The sequence below is a fragment of the Macaca nemestrina genome, chromosome 5, assembly GCF_043159975.1.
Source record: "Macaca nemestrina isolate mMacNem1 chromosome 5, mMacNem.hap1, whole genome shotgun sequence".
NCBI lineage: Eukaryota > Metazoa > Chordata > Mammalia > Primates > Cercopithecidae > Macaca > Macaca nemestrina.
This window is the reverse complement of record NC_092129.1, coordinates 137209230-137231069: the sequence shown is the minus strand read 5'-3', so window position 1 is coordinate 137231069 and position 21840 is coordinate 137209230. Positions and strand designations below refer to the sequence as shown.

The following is a 21840-nucleotide window of genomic DNA, read 5'->3' as shown; positions in this document are numbered from 1 at the left end:
AATAAGGCAGCAATCATCTAGCCCTGCTCCCTGTCTTTCCTTGGTGGTAGCATTTTGCTTTTCTGATTTTTGTAAGATACTCTCCACCTTCCCTGATCCTGGGTTTTTTTTTTTTTTTTTTCAACCAGATCTAGTGATAAGGCAGCTCTGGAATTTTTGCACAGGATTTTGTTTGTGTGTATTTTAATTGCAGTATGGACATAAGATCATAGGATTTCATGGAAGATGTCAGGACAACTCTGGGAAGAAACATTGACCAATTTTAGCCTGTGCTTTAAAATATCCATATCTCTGTCTACATCTTTTTCTCTTTAAAATATATGTCTTCTAATTGTAGGCTTATAATTAGGAAGAGAAAAATCATTTAATAGATGTGATGTGATGTTGGAAATTCTCATCTTATAATGACCCCAGTGGAGTGATCCAAAATGGAAACCACTATGAATAAGCATGTCTTGGGGATCAGAAAATGGAAACCTTAGCATATCAGTCTAAGTCCAGTGAGGACAGAGAAACCATACAGTAATTGGAATAAGAAAAGTTTAACGTAAAGAATTATTGACTATACCAGAGGATTGGAGAAACAAGGAATTGGCTAGGAATAAGTAAAGATAACTCTAAAGAATACAGGAATAACAGCATCTAGTACCCTCAGGGCTGAAATACAGCAACCAAGTAAGAGTCCTCCCCTATTCTCAACCAAGGCTGAATCCAGACCCTGCACAGCCTTGGCTCACTGGGTGGCAGAGAAGTTGTGCTAGTAGAGCTTGCTGCAGATCTGCTCTCTAGGGTGCCGAGGAAAACTGCTCACATGGAGTTGTCTCACCAGAGCCACACCTCTACAAACAGCCCAGGAGGGGAGCATGCTGGGGGAAACTGCTGGCTACCTGTGCTTCAGGAGCCTGGCACTGGAAAAGCCAGCTTTACTGCAGTAGCTGGGCCTTGGAGAAGATGTGGGTATGTATGCACTTCAGGAGCCAGGAGCTGGGAAATCTGTATGTCCTGCACTGCAGAAACCTGCTGTGTAAGCACAAGGGAACCAGGAAGCAAAACCCTTTCCTCCTGCAATGTCTTTCTAACACCCCCACTGACAAAACATGATTGCCAACTGATAAAGAGAAATATTTAATGGATCCAGATTTATTTTCACAGAGCAGGTAAAAAAGGTGAATTTGGAGCTGCGAGACAATAAACTGATAAGTGGCACACCTAGGGAAGAAAAATGATTTGGAAGAAAGATAATCACTAATAGGAATGTGAGTCAGGAAAAGATCCTGCCAATAACTAAGATGATTCAGGAGAATCATCTAAAGTCAGAAAAGATGAGTCATTGCTTTTAGAAATTGATTATGACTAGATGGGAAGAAGAAATTGTTTTCTCTGAGAAAAGTCTACTTTAGAAAAGCATGGGATAAAGCACTGAAGGAAGAGTTTCTGAGTATGAAATCCAGAGTAGCAAAAAACTTAGAATGGTGACTTATAATATCTGGCATCCCCTAAGATTGCAGCTAATAGAACCAAATTGAACTCTTACTATTCTTTTTTTTTTTTTTCTGTTCTATTTTTTCTTACTTTGCTAGTTTGTAATTCAAATTTCCTACACTGTGCAAATGTTGAATTTTTTGGTACTTTACTAGATGAACTGAGAGTATTATGATTTACATTTTTCACTTTGATGGCAGGGTGTAGGGAGGGGACAAATAATTGAGATCATTGCCCTAATGCCTAAAGTGAAACTTTGGAACCTTGGGCAGTGGGATTAGAATAGGATAGCACCTTCCTTGGTGCCTTAAAGGCAATATGTGAGCAGCTGGGTAACGAATGGTTGAATTACCACAGGAAATCTTTAATTTTAGGGTGTTCTTAGAAGTTTCATCACAGACCTCTGTAAACTTTTATATATAACATTCCACTGCTGCTCAAAGATCACTGCTACTTTCATAGGACAATTGTCAACACCAAAATACCAGAGGGCCGATTTGAGAAAATTAGTTTTCTCTGACTCCTGGGTAATGAATTAGACCCTTTTAAGAAATTACATTGGTCTCTTCAGGTAACTAGGGTGTCGTTTAGTAAGTTGGTACTTTAGTCAAACAAAATATATACCTCTTTAGTCAGTACCATGCCTGAAGAGTAATTAGACAGATACTCCATGAATGTGGTTCTGAAAGGTCATATGGCAAGTGTCAGCCTTTTTATGACAACGCTGTACTCTCTTGTAAGTGCCTGAATATGGCCCTTGGGAATGCTAACTAAAACAACAAGGAAAGGTTTATGATGCTAAGTCCTCCACTACAAAAATTTCATCTCTTGTTACAGCCATGCAAATTATTATAGGTCCATTGACAATGGGAAAAATTTACTGAGCTTAAAACAAATCAGACAGTATTAAACGGTATGAAAAGTAAAATGGAAAAAATATGTCAAAAAGCTTTGGGATCACTTAAGTTACTAAGCTAACTGTCTTAAAAGTGTATATAGGTCTTATGAATATATTGTATACTAGAAAATTCTTGGTAAGCTCATTGAGTTTCTTGTGTAACCATGTGCAACACAATTGGAATAAACCTACTAAAGCCTTACCTACTTCTTATGTTCAGACTACATGAGAGTTTCTTCATTCTTCTTCATCTATGCAGTTAATGTGTTCCCACTATGTTTTAAGGACAATGGAAAATGCTGACATATGGAGATGTGTAAGAAAATTGTTCTTAAGGAGCCTGTGCAAATGTACTCATTCCTCATTCTTTTCTTTCTGTTTTGGCACCTCTAAAATTATTAAGTGAAAAATATTAATCTAATAATTTATGCAGAAAAGAATAAGTTAAATGTTACATTGCTCACTTTTAGAAAACTAATCTGAGCCTCATGCACACCCACTCCAGTATCTTTATAAAATATCTACTCTTTTCTGCTAGCTCACTCCTCCAGGGTCTTGCATCCCTTTCACTTTAGGGCAAGGATTGGCAAACTTTTCTGTAAAAAGTCAGTAGATATTTTAGGCCTTGTGACTCATACAGTCTTTGTCACAACTACCCAATTCTTCTGCTTTAGGTGAAGGTAGCTATAGATAATACATAAATGACTGACCATAAGTATATTCCAATAAAACTTTATTTGTAGACACTGAAATTTTCATTGCATATCATTTTCATGTATTATGAATATTATTCTTTTAATTTTTCAACTATTTAAAAATGCAAAAAGCATCTTTGAGAATTATACAAAAGCAGGCATTAGGCCAAATTTGTCCCATGGGTTGTAGTATGACGACTCCTGGTCTAGTGGCAATGCTGCTTCTTCAAGGGCTGAGTAACCTTCTCTCAATCACAGTCCAAATGAAAACTCTCTAAAGATGGTTCTGTTTGTACAGTTTTCCCATATGACACATTCAAAACTTTAGGGATCATCAGTATGCCCATAATTTTCCATTGGTTGTCCCACTTTATTAGCTGGTCCATTAAAAAATATTTTAAAAATTTACAGGGACTTATTCTACTTTTCATCATAACAAGTATATATAAAATAATGTATGGGGGTTAGAACAGGAAACTAGGATAACAGGAGTATCGGTTCTGTTCTCAGTCAGTTTTTTGACTGGATAAATAACCCGACTGCTTCACATCTCATTTTCTTTGTCTGGAAAGTCAGAATTGTCAGGTGTTGTTACTAAACAGTTATGTTAAATGTTAAAGTACATGGTAGGTGGTGGTGGGTGTGATTACGTTTGTATCTTCCAGAGTTACCACATTTTCAGAAAAAAAAATGTTTACTTTTTAGTGCCATCACATACAACTGAAAAGATGAATATTTCTGAAGAGGAATAGGGCGGGTGATTTGTTCTGAACATTTTGATGTAGAAAATCTAAACCCAAAGATGACATCAAGCAAACTATAGCACAAAATACACATATGTAAAACCTCATGGTTTTCCTATGTGCCTACTATTAACAGGAGAGGTTTGGTTTAGGGGTCTGTAAAAGTACAACGCTCAGAGCCAAGACATCATCAGCTTCAGGCTCAGTCAGTTCCAGTCGAAAGTGTGAATGTTCAGCAAAAGGATGTTTTTGAAAGGAGACTGAAAACCCACTGTGCCAGATACCTGAAACGTTGTTAGGGTATTCAGTGGAAAATTACATTTCCACATTATAAATAACTGTAGAATATTTTAAGAGATCCAAGACTAGTAACTTCCAAGAGCTGCTTATATTAGTTCCACTGAAATGTGAAATGGAGGAAGGATACCGAGAAAGGCTATAAAGCTGAGTTACTGGATATGATTAATTAAAATAAATAATCTCACTATTAATTAAATTGCCCTTAAAATCCCCAACCACTGAGGCCTGCATAGTTTGCTATCCACCAAATAAAACAAAGGACAAAACAGCGATGGAGAAAAAAGGAGGAAAAGTCCCCAAGGTAACTTCTTAAATTCATTCTAGAATTTTTTATTTGGAAAGCCCCTCTGGTGGTCCATATTTGAAATATGAATTGTTTCTTATTGTCTTCAAAGTTCCAGGAGTTCTCTGTTCTATGAACTTCCTGGGAGGAGGACAATCCCAGAAAAGGTGGCATATCACCCACCATGGTAGTTATGGAATTTTGATCTCACTTTTACCACAGAAATAATCAATTCCCATAACTGCTTCCCCCTCTTTGCAGCCCCCACAGATTTAAAAACAAAAAATGAGCCAGGGATCTCTGTTAGACAGTCGCACAACATGCCCAAAGCATAACTAGCCCCCTAAAAAGAAAAAAAAAAAGGCAGGAAAAAAAGCTATGAGTGTGAGTGCGTGTGTATTTATGTGTGAGTGCGTGTCTATTTATGTGTGTCTGCGTGTGGACGTGCAAGAATGTGTGTCCGAGTGCACGTGAGTGGATGTGTAAGGTAGGACAGCAATGGATGCTGTCTCTCTCTTTTGAGGGGAAAGCCTGGCTTCCCTTCCTGGATCGGCCGCCTGTGGGACTCGAGAGACCTGTGCACGCAGGGGACGCGGCGGTGCCCGGGGTTAGAGCTCTCCCCTGTGACCGAAAAGATAATTAAAAATCGCACGCGCGGGAGCCAGCTCAGCTCCTGGCTGCGCTTCCAGTTGGTCCGGTCTGGCTAAATGGGTTTTCGCATCCTGGCGGCGCCCTGGCTGGGAGGCCAGTAGGCCGGGCACGAAGAGTAGGTTGGGGACCAGGTGTCATAGCGGGTGGCGCAGAATCGCTTCTCGGAGTCACCGAGGGTGGCAGTGGCAGGCGGCCGTGGGGGCGGGAGTGGAGCGGCGCGGGGTTCGTGCCTGTGGAGGGATTTGGGGAAGAGGCAGAAACGTGGAGAGAAACGTGGGAAAGGGAAAGACCGACTAGGGAGGCGTGGAGCAGTGCATGGAGGAAGGGCAGGTAAAAATAAAGCCCCAAACGGGAAGGATAGAGCAGTATCCCCTGAACTCCATCCTTACCCCCGCAAGAGCGCACACCTGGCTACCCCGCACCCCCACCTCTGCTCCTGCGGTCTGGTAGACCCTCAGTCCCCCGCGCATCTCTTCAGCGGGGCGATCCTGGTCACCGAGTCACATAACCACAGCCCAGCAAGCTCATCTTGTACTCGAAAGGGCTCCAGAGTCCGCGATTGGCACCGGGCCCCCATCTTCCGTGCCCCTCATGCTCTCAGAGCCCTTCCAGGCCCCTTCTAGGGCGCAGACCCGGCCGTGGGCTCAGCGAGTGAGAGCAAAGCTTTAAAACCAGACAGGGAGAGTCGTGGCAGGTCGCTATGAGGGTGAGGGAGGCGTTTGCACTGAGCAATAAAAACACCCAGTAATGGGTATGTGAATTGCTTTAAATAAGATGGGAGGGAGAGATGACCCAACCATCTTTCTTCCTTAATACTTCGAGGAGGAGGCATTCTAATTCTTCATTTATTTCATAAACTCACTTGTTACTGTGTCAGCTACTCCACTAGGAATCTTTGAAACTTTGGCAACTGAAGATTTTTTTCGCAAACACGTTTTCAAGCTTTGGAAGGCTTTAAAGAGTTTGGTAATAAGCAAGAAACGTAGTAGTACACAACGCCGAGGGTAAAACGGCCCTGTGCCCCCTTCTTCGGGTGTAATAGCCTCAAGCGGATTTCCCGGCTTCTGCGGGCGCAGCACATTGTTTTATTTGTTTTGAAGGCTCAGAGTTTGAGGCTGGTCGTAGACACCCACGTGCTCTGACTCTCATCAGCGTAATGATCGCCTTAGCCAAAGTCGTGTCTATATAAACCACAAAAACCTAATCATTAGAAATCCCAGCCTCCAAAAACCACATTTTAGGTAAAAAGTGCCGCTTTTTTTCCGCGCTCCTTCATCCTCTCGACCGCAACTTTTTGGGGGATCCAAAGTCGCTTTTTAAACCCACACTAGGAAATAAATACATAAATAAACAGCCACGGAAGCATTTTGAATTTTTTAGTTCGTATTTTTAATTTTTTCCCGTGAGCGTTGGGGAAGACAGACACGAAACTTAGTCTTAGATGTAGGATAGACTTAATAAAAGATTTAAATTCATGGAAAAAGGCTGGTGCTTTTCCCCAGCAAGGGTTTTGCAACTATTTTAATCACCAAGCTGACAGTTTTTCAGTCCTTAAAACAAAAACAAACCAACAACAACAACAAAAAACCTCATTCTTGTTCTCTAGGAATGACAAGATTGAATATATAAGAAAAAAGAAATGTCCAGCTATGCACTTGAGTTCCTAAAAACTACTTTGACTAGTTCTCCCCCCACCCCCCTCATTTTTTTGTGTCATTAAAACAAAAAACACCCAAACCCTGCAAAATCTTTTTCCCCTGGGAGTCGCTCAGACAGAGGTGGGGGGTGGAGGTGGGAGGGTGAAGAGTGCTGAGAAGTCAGCACAGACGCTCAAGAATTTTCCTTCCTCCTCTCCTGAAGTTACAACGAAAAATAGCGACAGTCAGATCAGCCGGGGGCTCTCTGGTGTCTCGGCTTCAATCTCTTCCGACAAAGAGGGGGTTCCTTGTTCTAGGGGTGGGGAGAACAAGAGGACGCGACCAGGCGAGACTGCCCCTAGACTAGGGCCGCCTTTCGGCTTCGGAAGCTGCACAAGGCGCGCGGGGGGCTCCTTCTCGCGGCCGGCTGGCGGCGGCAGCGGCTGCGATTCGCAGGCTCGAGATCCGTTGCCCCGAGATCCGCTGCCCACGACTTACCTCTTGGCACCTTGAAGCGCGAGAGACAGGGGAGCTTTGCAAATTGTAGGAGGGAGTAGATACAAGGAGGTGGCGGAGAGAGGGCGAGAAGAAAAGAAGGGAAAGGAAGGAGCCTAGCCGGGGAGCCGGGCTGGCAGCCGCCGCGGGAGGAATCTCAGCTTGCAGCCGGCGCGGGGGGAGCGGCGGCCGCCGCGGAGGCGGCGGCGCGGGAGGGCGGAGGCGCGGCCGCCTGCAGCTGGGTAGCAGCGCGCGGCGCGGCGCGGCACGGCGGTGGCGGGCAGAGCGCGGCAATGCCGGCCCCGGGGCTGGACTGCTGAACCCACACCGCTTCACCACCGGACTCGAACTGGGAGGGGGCGCCAGCGCACCCAGGACGCGGTGCCCCAAGGGACCCCACTCCAAGCTGCAAACTCAAGTCCCCCGCCTCCCCGGGCCAAACACACTCCCGCGCCCGTTCGCAGCTGCCACCCCGGGTGTTCCAAAGGCTCCGGCAAAGATCTGCGCCTCCCGGGTCTCCCTACCGGCCAGCCCGTCTGCGCCGCATCGCCAGACTCTCTTGGCCCATCAGACTCCGCCCGGCAGTCGGCCTCATCAAACTTGATTTCTCACCTCCTCAGCCCCATCACCTCCATCCTCTTTCCCCCCGTCTCGCCTTCACCCCCCCAATTTCCTCCTTGCCCCTCATTTCCACCCTCCTCCCCCTCCCCCGGCCACTTCGCTAACTTGTGGCTGTTGTGATGCGTATTCCCGTAGATCCGAGCACCAGCCGGCGCTTCAGCCCCCCCTCCAGCAGCCTGCAGCCCGGCAAAATGAGCGACGTGAGCCCGGTGGTGGCTGCGCAACAGCAGCAGCAACAGCAGCAGCAGCAGCAACAGCAGCAGCAGCAGCAGCAGCAGCAACAGCAGCAGCAGCAGGAGGCGGCGGCGGCGGCGGCGGCGGCGGCGGCGGCGGCGGCGGCGGCAGCTGCAGTGCCCCGGTTGCGGCCGCCACACGACAACCGCACCATGGTGGAGATCATCGCCGACCACCCGGCCGAACTTGTCCGCACCGACAGCCCCAACTTCCTGTGCTCGGTACTGCCCTCGCACTGGCGCTGCAACAAGACCCTGCCCGTGGCCTTCAAGGTAAGAGTCTACACCGCCCCCCGCCCCCGGCCCGGAGCCGCGGAACCTGCCCGCCGGTGTCTTCCTGCCCACGGGGCTGGGCCCCGGACGTTCTCCAAGACCTCCTGCCTTGGCGGCTCTAACCCCAGAAACCCCCGGCTGGGCCTCTCCCTCCGGATGCCCTGGCGGGCTCGAGGCTCAGTCCCTCCGCGCAAATCCCTCCTTCTCCCACCTGTGCCCGCTGCCACCCCGAATTCAGCCCTCGTCCCCCTGACCCGTTCATCACTCCTCTTGCCTCCTGCCCGGCCTCGGTTCTCACCCACTCCTTCGCTCCGTCTCCCTTTCCCCCAGGATCCCCAAGGTGCCCACTCTTGCACTGCGAGCGGACTTGCTCCACCCCGCCCCTTTCCCGGGGGCGAGGATCCCCGACACTGTCCCCCGGGGCTCCCGCTTCCTCCTCCTTGGTCATCCCGGCCTGGCCTCATTGCAGGCTGCCCGCGTCGCCTCTCTTTGGGGCTCCGCGCGCTCCCACCCGCTTCCCTCCCAGCCAAAAGCCCCTCCTTAGGTCTCGGCGTCCCCTTCCCTGACCCGCAGAGTTCAGCGGTCCTGGTCCCTCCCGGGCTCCCGGGTCGGGATTCACTGGGTGCCGGCGCCGGGCATTAGTGCCCAGGGCTGGGCGTGGGGTGCTGACTGAGGCGCGCGGGCTGCACTACCCGTGCCTGGGAGGGTCCCGGACAAGACTAGGGTCTCCAGAGGAGGGGGTGTCAGGACGGGGGCGTTTGCTCTGTTCGCTGACCCGCGCCAGATCCCGTTACCGGGAGGAAGGCGGGGCCGCCTGGGCGTCCGCGAGCCCCGAAGCGGGGGCGTTCAGGGGGCCTGGGCGCTGAACCCTCGAGTGCTGGGAGGTGCTGGCCAGGGGAGGGGGCGGGAGCTCAGGCCGCTTCTTCCAGCCGAGACCGAGCTATGCGCCTCGCCCCGCCAGGGAGGGATGAGGGAAACCTGTGAAACAACTTGAGTTCGCCCAATTTGAAAACGGAGGTGAAATTTTGTATTTTTGCTTTAGTATTATTTTTAAAGGACTTAAATCTAAAAAAGGTCCCTCCTGCTTCTGAAAGGTGGTGAGAGGCTCCTGCCGGTGGTCTGAGCACAGAGTGAGCTCGAAGGCTTGAGAGCGGCCTCTGCGCGCCCCGCGGACTCTTGTGCCTGCCCGGCCCGTTAGTTTGAGGGCGGGTGGCAGCCGCGGGAGTCGCAGGCAGGTGCTCCACAGGTTGAGGGTTTAGGATCTGGAGCCTCTCACAGTAGCCCGATGGGTCTCCGTAACTCGATCCGGATTTCCCGGGGCAGCCCTCTCCAGTGGGGGAGACGTGGAGTCCCCAGGGCCCAGCGCATACTGGGTTGATGGGGAAATGGGTTCCCGGGCTGTCCACACTCGCAAGACGCCAGGGATGCAGGGGGTGGTAAGCCAGATGTGGAGATGAGCACTCTCACAAAGGTGCTTTGGGCCCTTTCTACCTCTGAACTTGAGTAGGTGGGCCTGGGTCCCCTGGGTTCTGAGGTCTGTGGAGAGCAGGGCAAGCAAGGCCTCGGGGGAGGTTAAAAAAAAAGTTGGGGGAGGAATCATGCCAGTTTCTCCACTGGGGACCCGGTGGCCAAACTCCCACGGGCCACTGACAGTTCCCAGTTGTTGATAATTCTCACCCCACGCACCAATTCAGATTCCGTGTGTGGGTGGGATGGAAAGAAAGAGGAGTCCAGGTCAATTAGAGCTGGTAATCTCGCTAGGTCTTATATCAGAACAGAAATCAGAATGAATTGTTATGGAAAGGGGATGTTGCTTTCTGGGGCAAGTTTCATTTTGCAGTTGGCTCAAGAAATTTTTTTTTTTAACCGTCACATTTCTCCTTTTATAAACCACCCATTTTGTAGGTTAATGTTTGCTTCCTTGAAGTAGGAAAAGCTCAGAATACATGTGAATTGTATAAATTTAAATTTCCATACAATATGTATCTTTTACAATGTCCATCGTCCAAGGGCACAGAATTTTTAAATTAGTCTTATATGAGAATGGAAATTTGTTTCCACCAATGCCCCTTCAATCCCCCAAACCAAAAGCCCCACAAAACCCCAAACCTGGATGAAAACAGCAAAAAATACAAATACAAATTAGTAGATCAGAATATGTGAAAATATGAGAACAGATGCTTACATTTTTAAAGACATTTAGATGCTTGATATTCCATATACCATTCTGCTAAACATATTTAAGGTCTATCTTGAACTGTTGCATTTATGCTACTAAATTGATTTGAACATGAGCATTTTGGATGGAAAGGATGCTTTTTGCACTTTAGCTTGAGCTAGTCTCAGATATTTTGGCTGTCATCTAAGATTTTTCACTACCACCCTTTAAAAATTATTTTGAAAATGAATTTTGTTATTTGTTATTAATCAACTTGTTAATTACAGAGTACATTTTTGTTATCTTAAGCAGGATACAGACCATAGGTAACAAGACCATATTAAAACAGATATTTTAATTGATATCAATTGAATAATGAATTGAGTTAACCTAAAACCTCACTGTCAATGTCTTTCTGTTACCATACCTGTGTTAAACAGAATTCAAAAAGTGGGTGATAGCTAAGATCTACGCAGTATAGAAAATACTCGGTTGAAAAAAAAATGTGTGGATGTTTGGAACACTAGACTTTCTACACTCTTACAATATAATCAAATACATCTGCAATGAAGAAATAATATGAAGAAGTCTCCGTTTTAAAAGTGGTGACAGCAATTTGGCCATGATATTTAGAGCTATGTAAAAAATAAATTATAGTGGTTGTCAGGTAGATAGCAGATAGGTAAATGGGTTTAAACACACACACACACACACACACAACTTATTTGTTGTGAAGTCTGGTATTCAAATCAATACAATATTTATTGAGCCCATATTTTGTATCTGTCACACTGAGCTTGACACCGCAGAGAATCAGAAATGAATTCAATAGACTGTTTTGAAATGTCAATTTAAACTAGTGTTTAAACACGATATTGGCAATCTATTTCATTAAGAATGTGTTAGCGTTGTTCATCTACTCTTGTTTCGAGATGATATAAAATTTATTTATTTTTACATGTAAAAATGCAAAAACAACTAGTATACTTTATATAAAGTTGTTTATTAACATTGTATTTTTAACAAAGTTCTGCAGTTTTGAAATGTTCGGTCCCCCCAGGTGTCAAGGAAACGGAAATAAATATTTTTAACATTTTCAGGTGTATCTCACTGAAACCTTAAAATAGTTAAGGCATACTATTAGAGGATCCCAGACCCTTTCTATCCTAGATAATTCTAGTGACAAAGAAGTAATTTGCAAATTCAACTTATTAGCTGATGGTCAGGTAATTGTGGAGAGAGCATGTCAACCTCGCATCCAGTAGCACCCTTTTAGTTAGGGGTCCGTCAGCATTTCCACTGTGAACCTGGTGTTCAGGGTTCATAACTTAGTTGCCTTAAATAGCTTCAAGCTGAAACACTACGCAGAAATTTTAAGTCCAGATGTATATTTTAAAACTAAAAGTAGTTCAAGCCTATTCTGCTGTTTTAAGTTAGAGAACGCTGGACTATATATATTTATCAGTATCATATGTTTTTCTGGCAGTGTTAAAGAAAGAAAACACATTTTTAGATACATAATCTAGCACTCATAGTTAATTCTGTATCTTTAATAATACCTTTCAGTGCTTGTCAAAAGGAGGGGTTTCAAAATGACGGAGCAATTTCTGTTTGAAAATAATTTTTCGGCATCACTAACCATTTTTCTGTCTTCGAAAACAAATATGCAACTAATAAATACTTGATACGAGAGAGTAGTATTTTTCTTACATACTTAATGATCAGATTTTATGTTTATAGTTTTTGAATCTCATTGTATCTAAACAAGGGAAATAGGTTATTAAGCCTGTTAAATCTTATTAACCTTAATATAAATTATTATGCAAAATTATGTAAATCACAATAGATTTCAAGTTGTATGAAGACACACATTTTTGTGTTATGCCTTTGAATTCAAGAAAACTTATTTAAACTTAAATATTTTGGGACTGAATATATACAACTTCCAAGTAAGGCAGTTGGAACAAAGAATTTCAGGTGGAAAATAAATACTTATAAAATTTTTAAGAAAACTTCCATTAAATAATTGAAAATAGGTATGGTAGATATCTTTCATTCTTTTTTCCTCTTTGGCATTATTGCTTGTATCCTTTCAAAATTCCAGAATATCTATTGTTAAATGATCTAAACCACCATGATACATGGCCCACAAATTTCTGCTTTAAATTGAAATAATTTTTATCAAAATTTCTCTTTGACATATATATTTTTAAAATTATGAAATGATATATTGTGTTTTTTCTCTAGAATTCAATGGGCTTTTCCTAAGTTCTAGGATAAATTCAAAAAATTAACTGTAGTATTTGTTGAAATGTTTTGATACTGTATTTGAAGTTATCTTTAAATAATTACGATAGGAATAACATTTTTGCTTTTTGCAATTAGACTCCTCTTTTATTGCAAAGAAAGATTTGATCAGATTTTATCTTGAAAAATAATTATATTTATTATACCACAAGTACAATGTCCCAAATTATGTTGGCCTATAAGAGTAATGGATTAGTTAGGACTAGACTTCTGTCCATGAAAATGTCCTGGGAAATTTTAATTTCTATATAAAAAGATGAGAAACTGTTTTAAGGGTTTGAGTTAATTATCCATTCCTCTTCTTTTAGTGATTCACAGATTTAGTCATAAGGAGTCTCATACAACATTTCAATAGCATTACTACAGTTAAATATCCTTTTACTTTATTTTGTGCAAGCCACATACCATGTGATTTAAATGCTAGTTATGGTGAGGTGCGCTAAATAAAGGAACGTCTTTCTCTATTCTGAAATGTCAGGACAGAAAATTACTTCTCTTTTTCTCATGAAGTTTCTTGAATTTGTAGATTTTATATTTTAAAAACACCTAGAAATGTACTTGTTAAGATTTCATCACAAATTATTCTTTGCAGAGCAGTACTTTTGTGTTGGGTAGAATGGAAGCAAATTTTAATTTGTGCTTATTCCTAACTAGTTAAAGAGCGAGTTTTGACTTAGTTTTGACTGTGCTTTACCCCTTCAAATGTTTTTCCATTGCTTGGTTTTGGTACAGATGAAATGTGTAAAAATTTCTTGATTCTTTTGGTTTTCTTTTAGATAAACACAGTTGAGAATCTCCAAGGGAAACTTTTTAGCTTCAGAGATCTACTTAAAGAAAAAAACCTCTCAAACATATAATTATACTTCTGATTGATATAAAGTCAAATACAGTACTTCCCTCAACTCCCAGCCTTTTTTCCCCCTCAGAAAAACATCGGGCAATCTGATTTGGTAGAGTGAATAGCAGAAAAAACTCAATATATTTAGCCATTAAACTAGAGTTCAGCCTTAACAGGAAAGATTGTCACTACATTGCATTAGCAATTTTTTTTCAGGCCTTGCTCTAAGCCTCATAGAAGGCTCACACAGCTTGTGATTATTTATTTGTTTTGTAAAATGTGATATGTAAAACACATCAATATTGAATATGGTCATTATTATGCTGCTTAAGCACAGTAAAATGGATTTATGTATTTCACTCTTAGGGATCTTTTCTTTCATATTTTCCCATATTGAATCAATTTTCCATTTCTTCTAACTAAAAAAAAATCCATTACGTTAAAAATATGCAGTAAAATAATAATGTCCCAGAGCTCTCGAAAACCTTTATATTGGGGCAGATTGCTTTATTTTTTTTCGGAAATGTAGCCAGACTTGAGTGAAATCTACCAGCAGTCATCCTGTATCTCTCAACAACACCAAAGAACATCTCAGAACATGAAGAGAGGAAGTACATATTCAGTTGAACCCTTTAAGGATGCTTATAAGTAAAAGCCTATGTTTAACAGACAGCAGATTTGGAACAGAACACTGTGTTACCCTCCTCATCTTACAAAAAGCACATCATTATAATTACACTCTATACTTATATAGTATCTTCTACATTTTGCAGACTTTCCAATTCATATTGGAAAACTGTGGTTCCTGGAGATGAAGTTACTTGTGTGAGGTCACAGCAGATATGTAGCAGAAGTGGGGAAAAAGTGGAGCCTCTTGATTTTAGTATATTCATTCTCTTCTAAACAGTACAACTTTTCTCCTGCCTTTATTAATATGCTTACTGGGTCCATATTTACTTTGACATAGAAAGCCACACAGCAGGTGTTAAAATACAATATGCTGAGTGTACAAAATGTCAAACATTCAGATGAATCCTGGCAAATGTAGTCAATTATTGCAGTATTTTCAAATGTTCACATTTTTGGCATGGTGAATTTGAAAATTTGAAAAGCACATTGCCTCCACCAGGAGTACAGCATTACCTGTATTCGGTAACCGCTTGAGGTACGAGATGAAGTATGCAGGGAGGAAGTCTTGTTTTCAAGGGATTTTACTTTTGACCCAGGAGACTTCTCATATTGAGAATAACTATAGACTTCAGGGAAAGGGGAGGCAGCATGGTTCCCTCTCCTCTGGGATGAAAACAATATCAGAAAATGAGCTGGGAGCAAGGGCACATTGCTGTTAGCAAGGGATGCTGACTCATCATTAACTGACCCTCTCAGAGTTTTAGCGGGTAGCCCCACAGACTTCTGTCTCTGCGAAGTGGGGCTTTTTATGGAGCTCTTTCATTTATTTCAAAAATATTTATCTGGCTGGGTTCAGTGGCTCACGCTTGTAATCCCAGTACTTTGGGAGGCTGAGGCGGGCGGATCACCTGAGGTCAGGGGTTCAAGACCAGCCTGGCCAACATGGTGGAACCCCTTCTCTACTAAACATACAAAAATTAGCCGGGTGTGGTGGTGCATGCCTGTAATCCCAGCTACTCAGGAGGCTGAGGCAGGAGAATCACTTGAACTTGGGAGGTGGAGGTTGCAGTGAGCCGAGATCATGCCACTGTACTCTAACCTGGGTGATAGAGTGAGACTCCATCTCAAAAAAAAAAAAAAAAATTAATCAAACATTTACCATGTGCTGGACACTTTTGGGAGCAGGTAGATAAGTGGTGAACAAGACAGATGAGATAGAGGCCCTTCTCTCGTGTAGTTTCCAAACTCATATAATCTGGACTCCTAGGAGCGAGTCCCTCAGCTTTGGGCTGGTGTATTTAAAGTAGTCATAGACCATTAATATTAATATATATACATTGAAATGAGGATCACTTGAGTACAGTGGGATGCTGGGGAAAGTTGGCCTGTAATTTAAGGAAGGCTTTATTGATTTTGAGCTGAATAACACAGTACTGAATGGAAGGAATGGAACTGAGAAACAGCCTAAGAGAAAAGTAAGGGTGACAAAAATATTGACAAATTTTTTGTTTGATTGTTTTCCTGGCTGGAGGAGAGGACATAGTGAAGGGGTGTTGTAGGAAATTCAGCCCTAAGATGTAGGTATAGTGTATATTATCACACTATAAGAAATCTACTTTAATATGCCAATTGTATTGGGAACAATGGAATTAAATGCTTAGGTTTATCTTATGGAAATCTTGACAAAGGAGGGAGTAGCACTAGAAGTAGAAAGAGATAAGTGGGATATTTACCAGACAGGCAAGCACACAGGGGTGTTATTGTCGGAGAGTTGTGGGCTACTTTAGCTGGGGTCATTGCTGAATTACTATGAGGGCATCTGGAAATGGAATGAGGAAGACATGGAAATAATCTGAATATAGAGTCCTGGAAGTTCATTGAGACAAGGGATTGTTACCAAGGGGCAGGATCTTGGCAGTGGATTAGGAGGAGTATGTTTCATATATGACAGTGAAGGATCTGCACCAGCATCCCCTTACCGGGCTCTGTGTTAATAGAGGCACACATTTGCAAGTTAGCTGACCCAGGTTAAAGTGTGATCTCTAGTCTTGGAGCAGAGAAAATGTTGGTTATTTCCAAAGATGGATTAATCAAGAATAATTAATCTTTTCTTGATTGAGTTAATTTGCTTCAGATTGACTGTTGACGATTAAGTAGTCAAGTATGTCATGCCAGGATGGCAGATGGGACAAGACATAATAGAAATGAGGCTAAGGGTATACATATATTTTTTTATTTATCATCAGTTATTTTCTTCTTCAGTTTCTTGATGACTTTGGATATCCCACTGGATCCCACTGCAGAGTGGGTTTTCAGTAATTATACTGTTATTAAAAGCTGAAGTACTAGCCCAAAGTAAGGAGATAAAACATAGACCACACCATATCTAGGCTCTATGTAGTCAGGAGCCCCAGGGTTTCACTTAAAAATCTTCTCCCATAGAGTTGACTAGACTTGATATTTTTTTAGACTGTGATGGGCTAAGACCACACCTCAGGGCTCTCCCTGAGAGGAAGCCTGCAGACAGGTGGTGCCTGGATCTGTATGATGCAATCTGCAGACGGGGCATCCTCCTTCCTTCTGTGGCATAATTCCTATGGACAACTTAACATGGGGATTTAATAAAAATGTACATATTTCCTGTGAAGAATCCAACAACAAATGAAGGACGTTTTTGCCTGCCTTTGAAATGGGTGGGCCCTGAAACATTGGTCTGTTTGAAGTGGCATCACAACCCATACACAGATGCTTCATTCCTGACGGCCATTACTGGACTGGACTAGAACACTAAGTCCTGATAAGACACATCATTTGCAATGAGAATATATTCTGTTTGTAAGCCTTTCTGATGTGCCATTATTGCTGCTGTGTTTCCTGTTTTATGTAGGTGGTAGCACTTGGAGAGGTACCAGATGGGACTGTGGTTACTGTCATGGCGGGTAACGATGAAAATTATTCTGCTGAGCTCCGGAATGCCTCTGCTGTTATGAAAAACCAAGTAGCAAGGTTCAACGATCTGAGATTTGTGGGCCGGAGTGGACGAGGTAGGTCTCTGACTTTTGATACTGATAATGGAATAAGCACATTAGGCTCCTTTGATGAAATGTATACTAGTCTGTATACAAATCAGCACCTTCTTTTTCTGAATAGAATTACTGAAGATTTGATTTAAATACATCCAGATGAAGCTGAGTGTTTTTCTGAGTACTCAGGCCTTTTTCATTTATTTTATGATATTGAAAATTCAAACAATGTTTTCAGAAAAACTAGCTCCTAATTTCACTGGGTGTGAGTATATAAGGTAGAGAAAAGAACAGTTGGAGGATCAACTTCTGAATTATGAGGAGTCAAATAACTGAGTAAATTGAATGGTAAAGGGGAAAGAAAAATGGATATGTTGGATCAATTTCCTGATAATATCAATTTTGGTCTAAGTTGCAAGGACAGCTGGCATAATGCTCTTCACTTATCACAGGTTACCTCTATATGATTTAATTTACTTTCATAATAAGAATTTATTAAAAATCTTTTTTTAACATAAGGCTTTTCATTTGAATAAGTGAATAATGTATTACTTATGTTAGAATGACTATGTAAAGTTGCCTAGACAGATGAATGATTAGTACTCTAATATTAATAGTTACATACTACGTAAGGATTCCCACCATCTGAATCCACATTCAAAAATTAGAAATCCTTAAATAGAAAATTATCCCTTTTAGGGTTTTTGTAACTGTTTGATAAATGAGGTTAATTTTTTTTAAAAAAGTCTTTAAGGAGACCAATATTTTGGCTTTTATTTACTTATTCTACAGAAAGACTTTTACTGGTTACTCACCTATTAGAAGCATTATGCTTATTTATTTACTTAACTGAATCTAATATTTCCATTTTAAGTATTTTGATAAGAAGAAAGAAAATAGACCACTTTAGGGCTGAGGTGAAATAAAGCCTTATGGAATCATTGCAACCCAGGTTTGACTAGGAAATGAGAAGCACCACTTTTTAAACCATGTCTAATAATTGCTCTTTAGTTTGGATCAGATGTCAAATTATTACCATTGTAAAAACTTGATAAGGGAAATTCAAGCAAGGCTGTTTCCGATGAGTAGTTTTAGTTTACTTTCTAGGAACAGGGCCAAGAAGTTGTACTTTTTAACTTAAAAAAAAAATGATTCATGCTAATGAGATACTGTCACTGACAGGTTGTTTGAAATAAAATGAGGCTCACAGCCTCTGGTAGAATCAAAACTAAGGGGGTTATCTCTGCATCACGTTTAGTTCACTTTCATTAAAAGAGGAAAAAAGACACATCCTATATCACTACTGACTGATTAGGTTTGGAGCATGTGTGTTGTGTATTCATTCTTCCTTTTTCTCATTTACTTATGTAGGTCCACTATGCAATTAAAGTTTGTCTTTTTTTTTCTAGTAAGAATCAAGAAAAATGTGAACATGATGATTTACCTGTATGCTCTGAATTGCATCTTTCTTCTTATGTAATAATACTTTGTTTTTAACTAGAGTAATCAATTTTAGTTTTTAAGGGATTGGGTGCCATGCTTAATTTTACCTTACAGTTTCAAGTTAGTGTTTTCATTTATCTTACTTTTGTGTTATATAGATGCTACATAACTTTTTTCTGATCAATTTAAGTAGAAACTATGGCAAAGTGATAGTGTACTTTGTAAACCCTCAACATATTTATTTAAGAAACTTCAAAGAGAAACAAAGGGTGTGCACTGTTTTACTATATTGGCTTTCTGAGTTTTGGCTGGTTTCCCAAATAGCAATTTTTATATTTAAAAAAAAAGACAGACTTAACTGCTTGCAGACTTTTCACGCATGGAAGATGAAGAAAGCTTCTTTTGATGAAGTGTAATTATGTCCAAACAGAGCTGACCCCCTCCCCCTATATTTCTTATGATCTTAACTGAAGAAAGTAGGATTTTTCCTTTGAAGCAGCCGGGACTTGGTGGAGGATCTGAAATGCTACAGTCTGCTGCCAGAGGCAGGATGGAGAAATTGGTCCAGACTTGTCTTCAAGACTTAGATGGGGGGTAGGGGGAGTGGGTGGAGAGAGAAAGAAAAATTGATTTATCACTAATAATAGATCTTTATATCACTGCATTAACATTATATGAAAGGAAACAGTAATATCAAGCTGAGATGAAGAGGAAGAAAAGGACAGAGAACACTGATAACAGATCACACTCTGAAAAAAAAAAAATGGGTTAGTTTTTCAGTGGCAGGAAACCCTTTAACCTGCCTTTGTACCTGACCTGCTTTATAACAGACTCTTCCAGCTTCCTCTTTGATTTTCACACTTCTACATTTCTCTTAAGTTATTAAGTCTGGATCAACATGCTGCTACCATTGTATTTTCTTTCCCAGCTTTAAATATTTCTATTTTCAGTAGTGTTATAAAAAAACACCAAGTTCCTCAAATATTACACTTTTTTTTTTCTTTCCACTGGTAGAAACATAAACTCTCAGAAATTGAAAAACAATCTTAGATTATAAAGGAGTCATGTCACTACTGACTTTGACTTTATGGGTCATCTTAGGACCACAACTTTTGAAAGTGCTAGAATAAAAGTAGAGCATCAGTGGAACTTGCATTAAATTAGGAGTGGCTTATGGTTTTTCATCTTTTTTCCTTTATTTTATCCTTAATATTTTAAAGAGAAGTGTTTAAAATGATTTTGGTTCTTAAAATTTTTTTGGTATGCTTTCTTTTTCCTGAGGAAGCCATGGATGGCACATTTAGTTATCTACTGACTGCTAGCTCCCTATTTGAGAGCCTGCATTTTAAAACAAGAGCCTGCATTTTATCACTTATGGAAAGTGATAAAAAAAGGAGATTTTGAAAAAAAATTAATTTAAGGAAATCATGAATGCCTACATAAACATTTGACTTAAGAAGTACATTATTATTATAGGGTGAAGAACCAATTACTAAATTGGTTGGTAATTTCTGAAAGTTTCTTCAACATTGCATACATATTTCTTCTGAAGGGGCAATAAGAAGTAGAAGGAGCCTCATTCACTTTTGCTGTAGTTGTTAATTACATCTTGATCCTTAGGGTTTGATTTTGGAAGATCACAGTTACACTTAACTACTTGTTTCCTCCCCCAAACCCATCTCTTTTTAAAAGCAGTTTTTTTTGTTTTGTTTTGTTTTGTTTTAATACAGAACTGATTCTACTCTGAACATTTAAATGCTTTATACTTGAAGGGTGAATTTTATATTTGGCTTTTGTTCCTACATGAGGCATCGCCCTGAATTTAGGGGAATCACAGATGACTTTTAATATCCTAAGTAAATTGTAAAGGTCTAAAGTAGAACTATTACTAAAACCGGTTTAAATACATTTATGGACAATCTCTTTTTTCTTTTTTCTTCTTTTTCTTTTTTGAGATGGAGTCTTACTCTTGCCGCCCAGGCTGGAGTGCAGTGGCACCATCTTGGCTCACTATAACCTCTGCCTCCTGAGATCAAGCGATTCTCGTACCTCAGCCTCTCGAGTAGCTGGGATTACAGGCGTGTGCCAACACGCCCAGCTTATTTTTGTATTTTTAGTAGAGACAGGGTTTCACCAGGTTGGCCAAGCTGGTCTTGAACCCCTGACCTCAGGTGATCCACCTGCCTCCACCTCCCGAAGTGTTGGGATTACAGGCATGAGCCACTGTGCCAGGCCGACAATCTTTCTAGCAGGTTATTTAGAGACATTAAGGATAACTGAGATCTCTATATATCCTTGATTTATTAAGATGAGTGCCATAGATGAAAACTGACTCTGAAACACAGCCATGGGAGCTACTGTTAGAAAGGCAATCTTGGGCCCATAGACCACTAATCTGACCCCAAAATGCACTTTAAAATGTTTTAGTGTAAACTAACTTTCAATTTAGAGATCAGCTGTTTCACTTTTTGTGATCTTTCCATTGTTTTGAGGTTCTAACTTGGACCCAGTGGCATCCTATTCAAGTTTCTGGTTTCCAGTTCTGTAGACTTTTAGTTTTCTGTGACTAGTTTATTAGACTCCTGGCTGGTTTATTCTTTTGGTTAGTCTTAATGTTTATAATAAAGCCTCTCTTTGCTAACTAATTATAAATTATTTAAATCTATGTAATACCCAATATAGTGGATAAAATATGATATGTCAATGACACTTTAAAAATAGATGCTTTCATCATCCTGAGATATTGCATTCGTCCATTTATATTTACTGTTTCTTGGGCACATAGAGCTGATTGGGATGCACCTAGAAATAAATTACTTATTAATTTTTTTAATTGGCACGTGATCAAGCCACTTAAGGAAGTGGCTAAGTGACAGAATATTAAAAAAAAAGCATTAATTTTAGAGTCTGAAAAATGAGGTTCAAATCCTCATTTTTTCATGTATTAGTTGTGTGAACTTGGGTAAATTACTAAGTCTCTCGACGTTTCAGCCTCTTTATTTGTGCAATGGGGGTGAGAAATCTAAGTGGGGAGGATTAATTGAAATAATGTGTATGAAGTGGCACTTAATAAGTTTCTAATTGTTATTCGCCTTTCCCTATTCAAACTGCACCCATCCCATTCCTGTCT

The 21840-nt window shown here is 41.3% G+C and overlaps 1 protein-coding gene across 11 annotated transcripts in view; it reads left to right on the top strand.

The window, feature by feature from the left end:
* Nucleotides 1-21840, top strand: part of LOC105489529 (RUNX family transcription factor 2) — a 352919-nt gene that overhangs the window by 101560 nt on the left and 229519 nt on the right. For 8 of the 11 annotated variants that reach the window (XM_071096966.1, XM_071096964.1, XM_071096965.1 and 5 more), the window contains exons 3-4: nt 7941-8311; nt 17132-17288. In XM_071096966.1, coding sequence (XP_070953067.1) covers nt 7941-8311; nt 17132-17288 — 528 coding nt within the window. Of the gene's footprint in view, nt 1-7481; nt 8312-17131; nt 17289-21840 lie in introns of those variants that run through there. The other 3 variants (XM_071096971.1, XM_071096970.1, XM_071096968.1) reach the window with 2 other exon arrangements.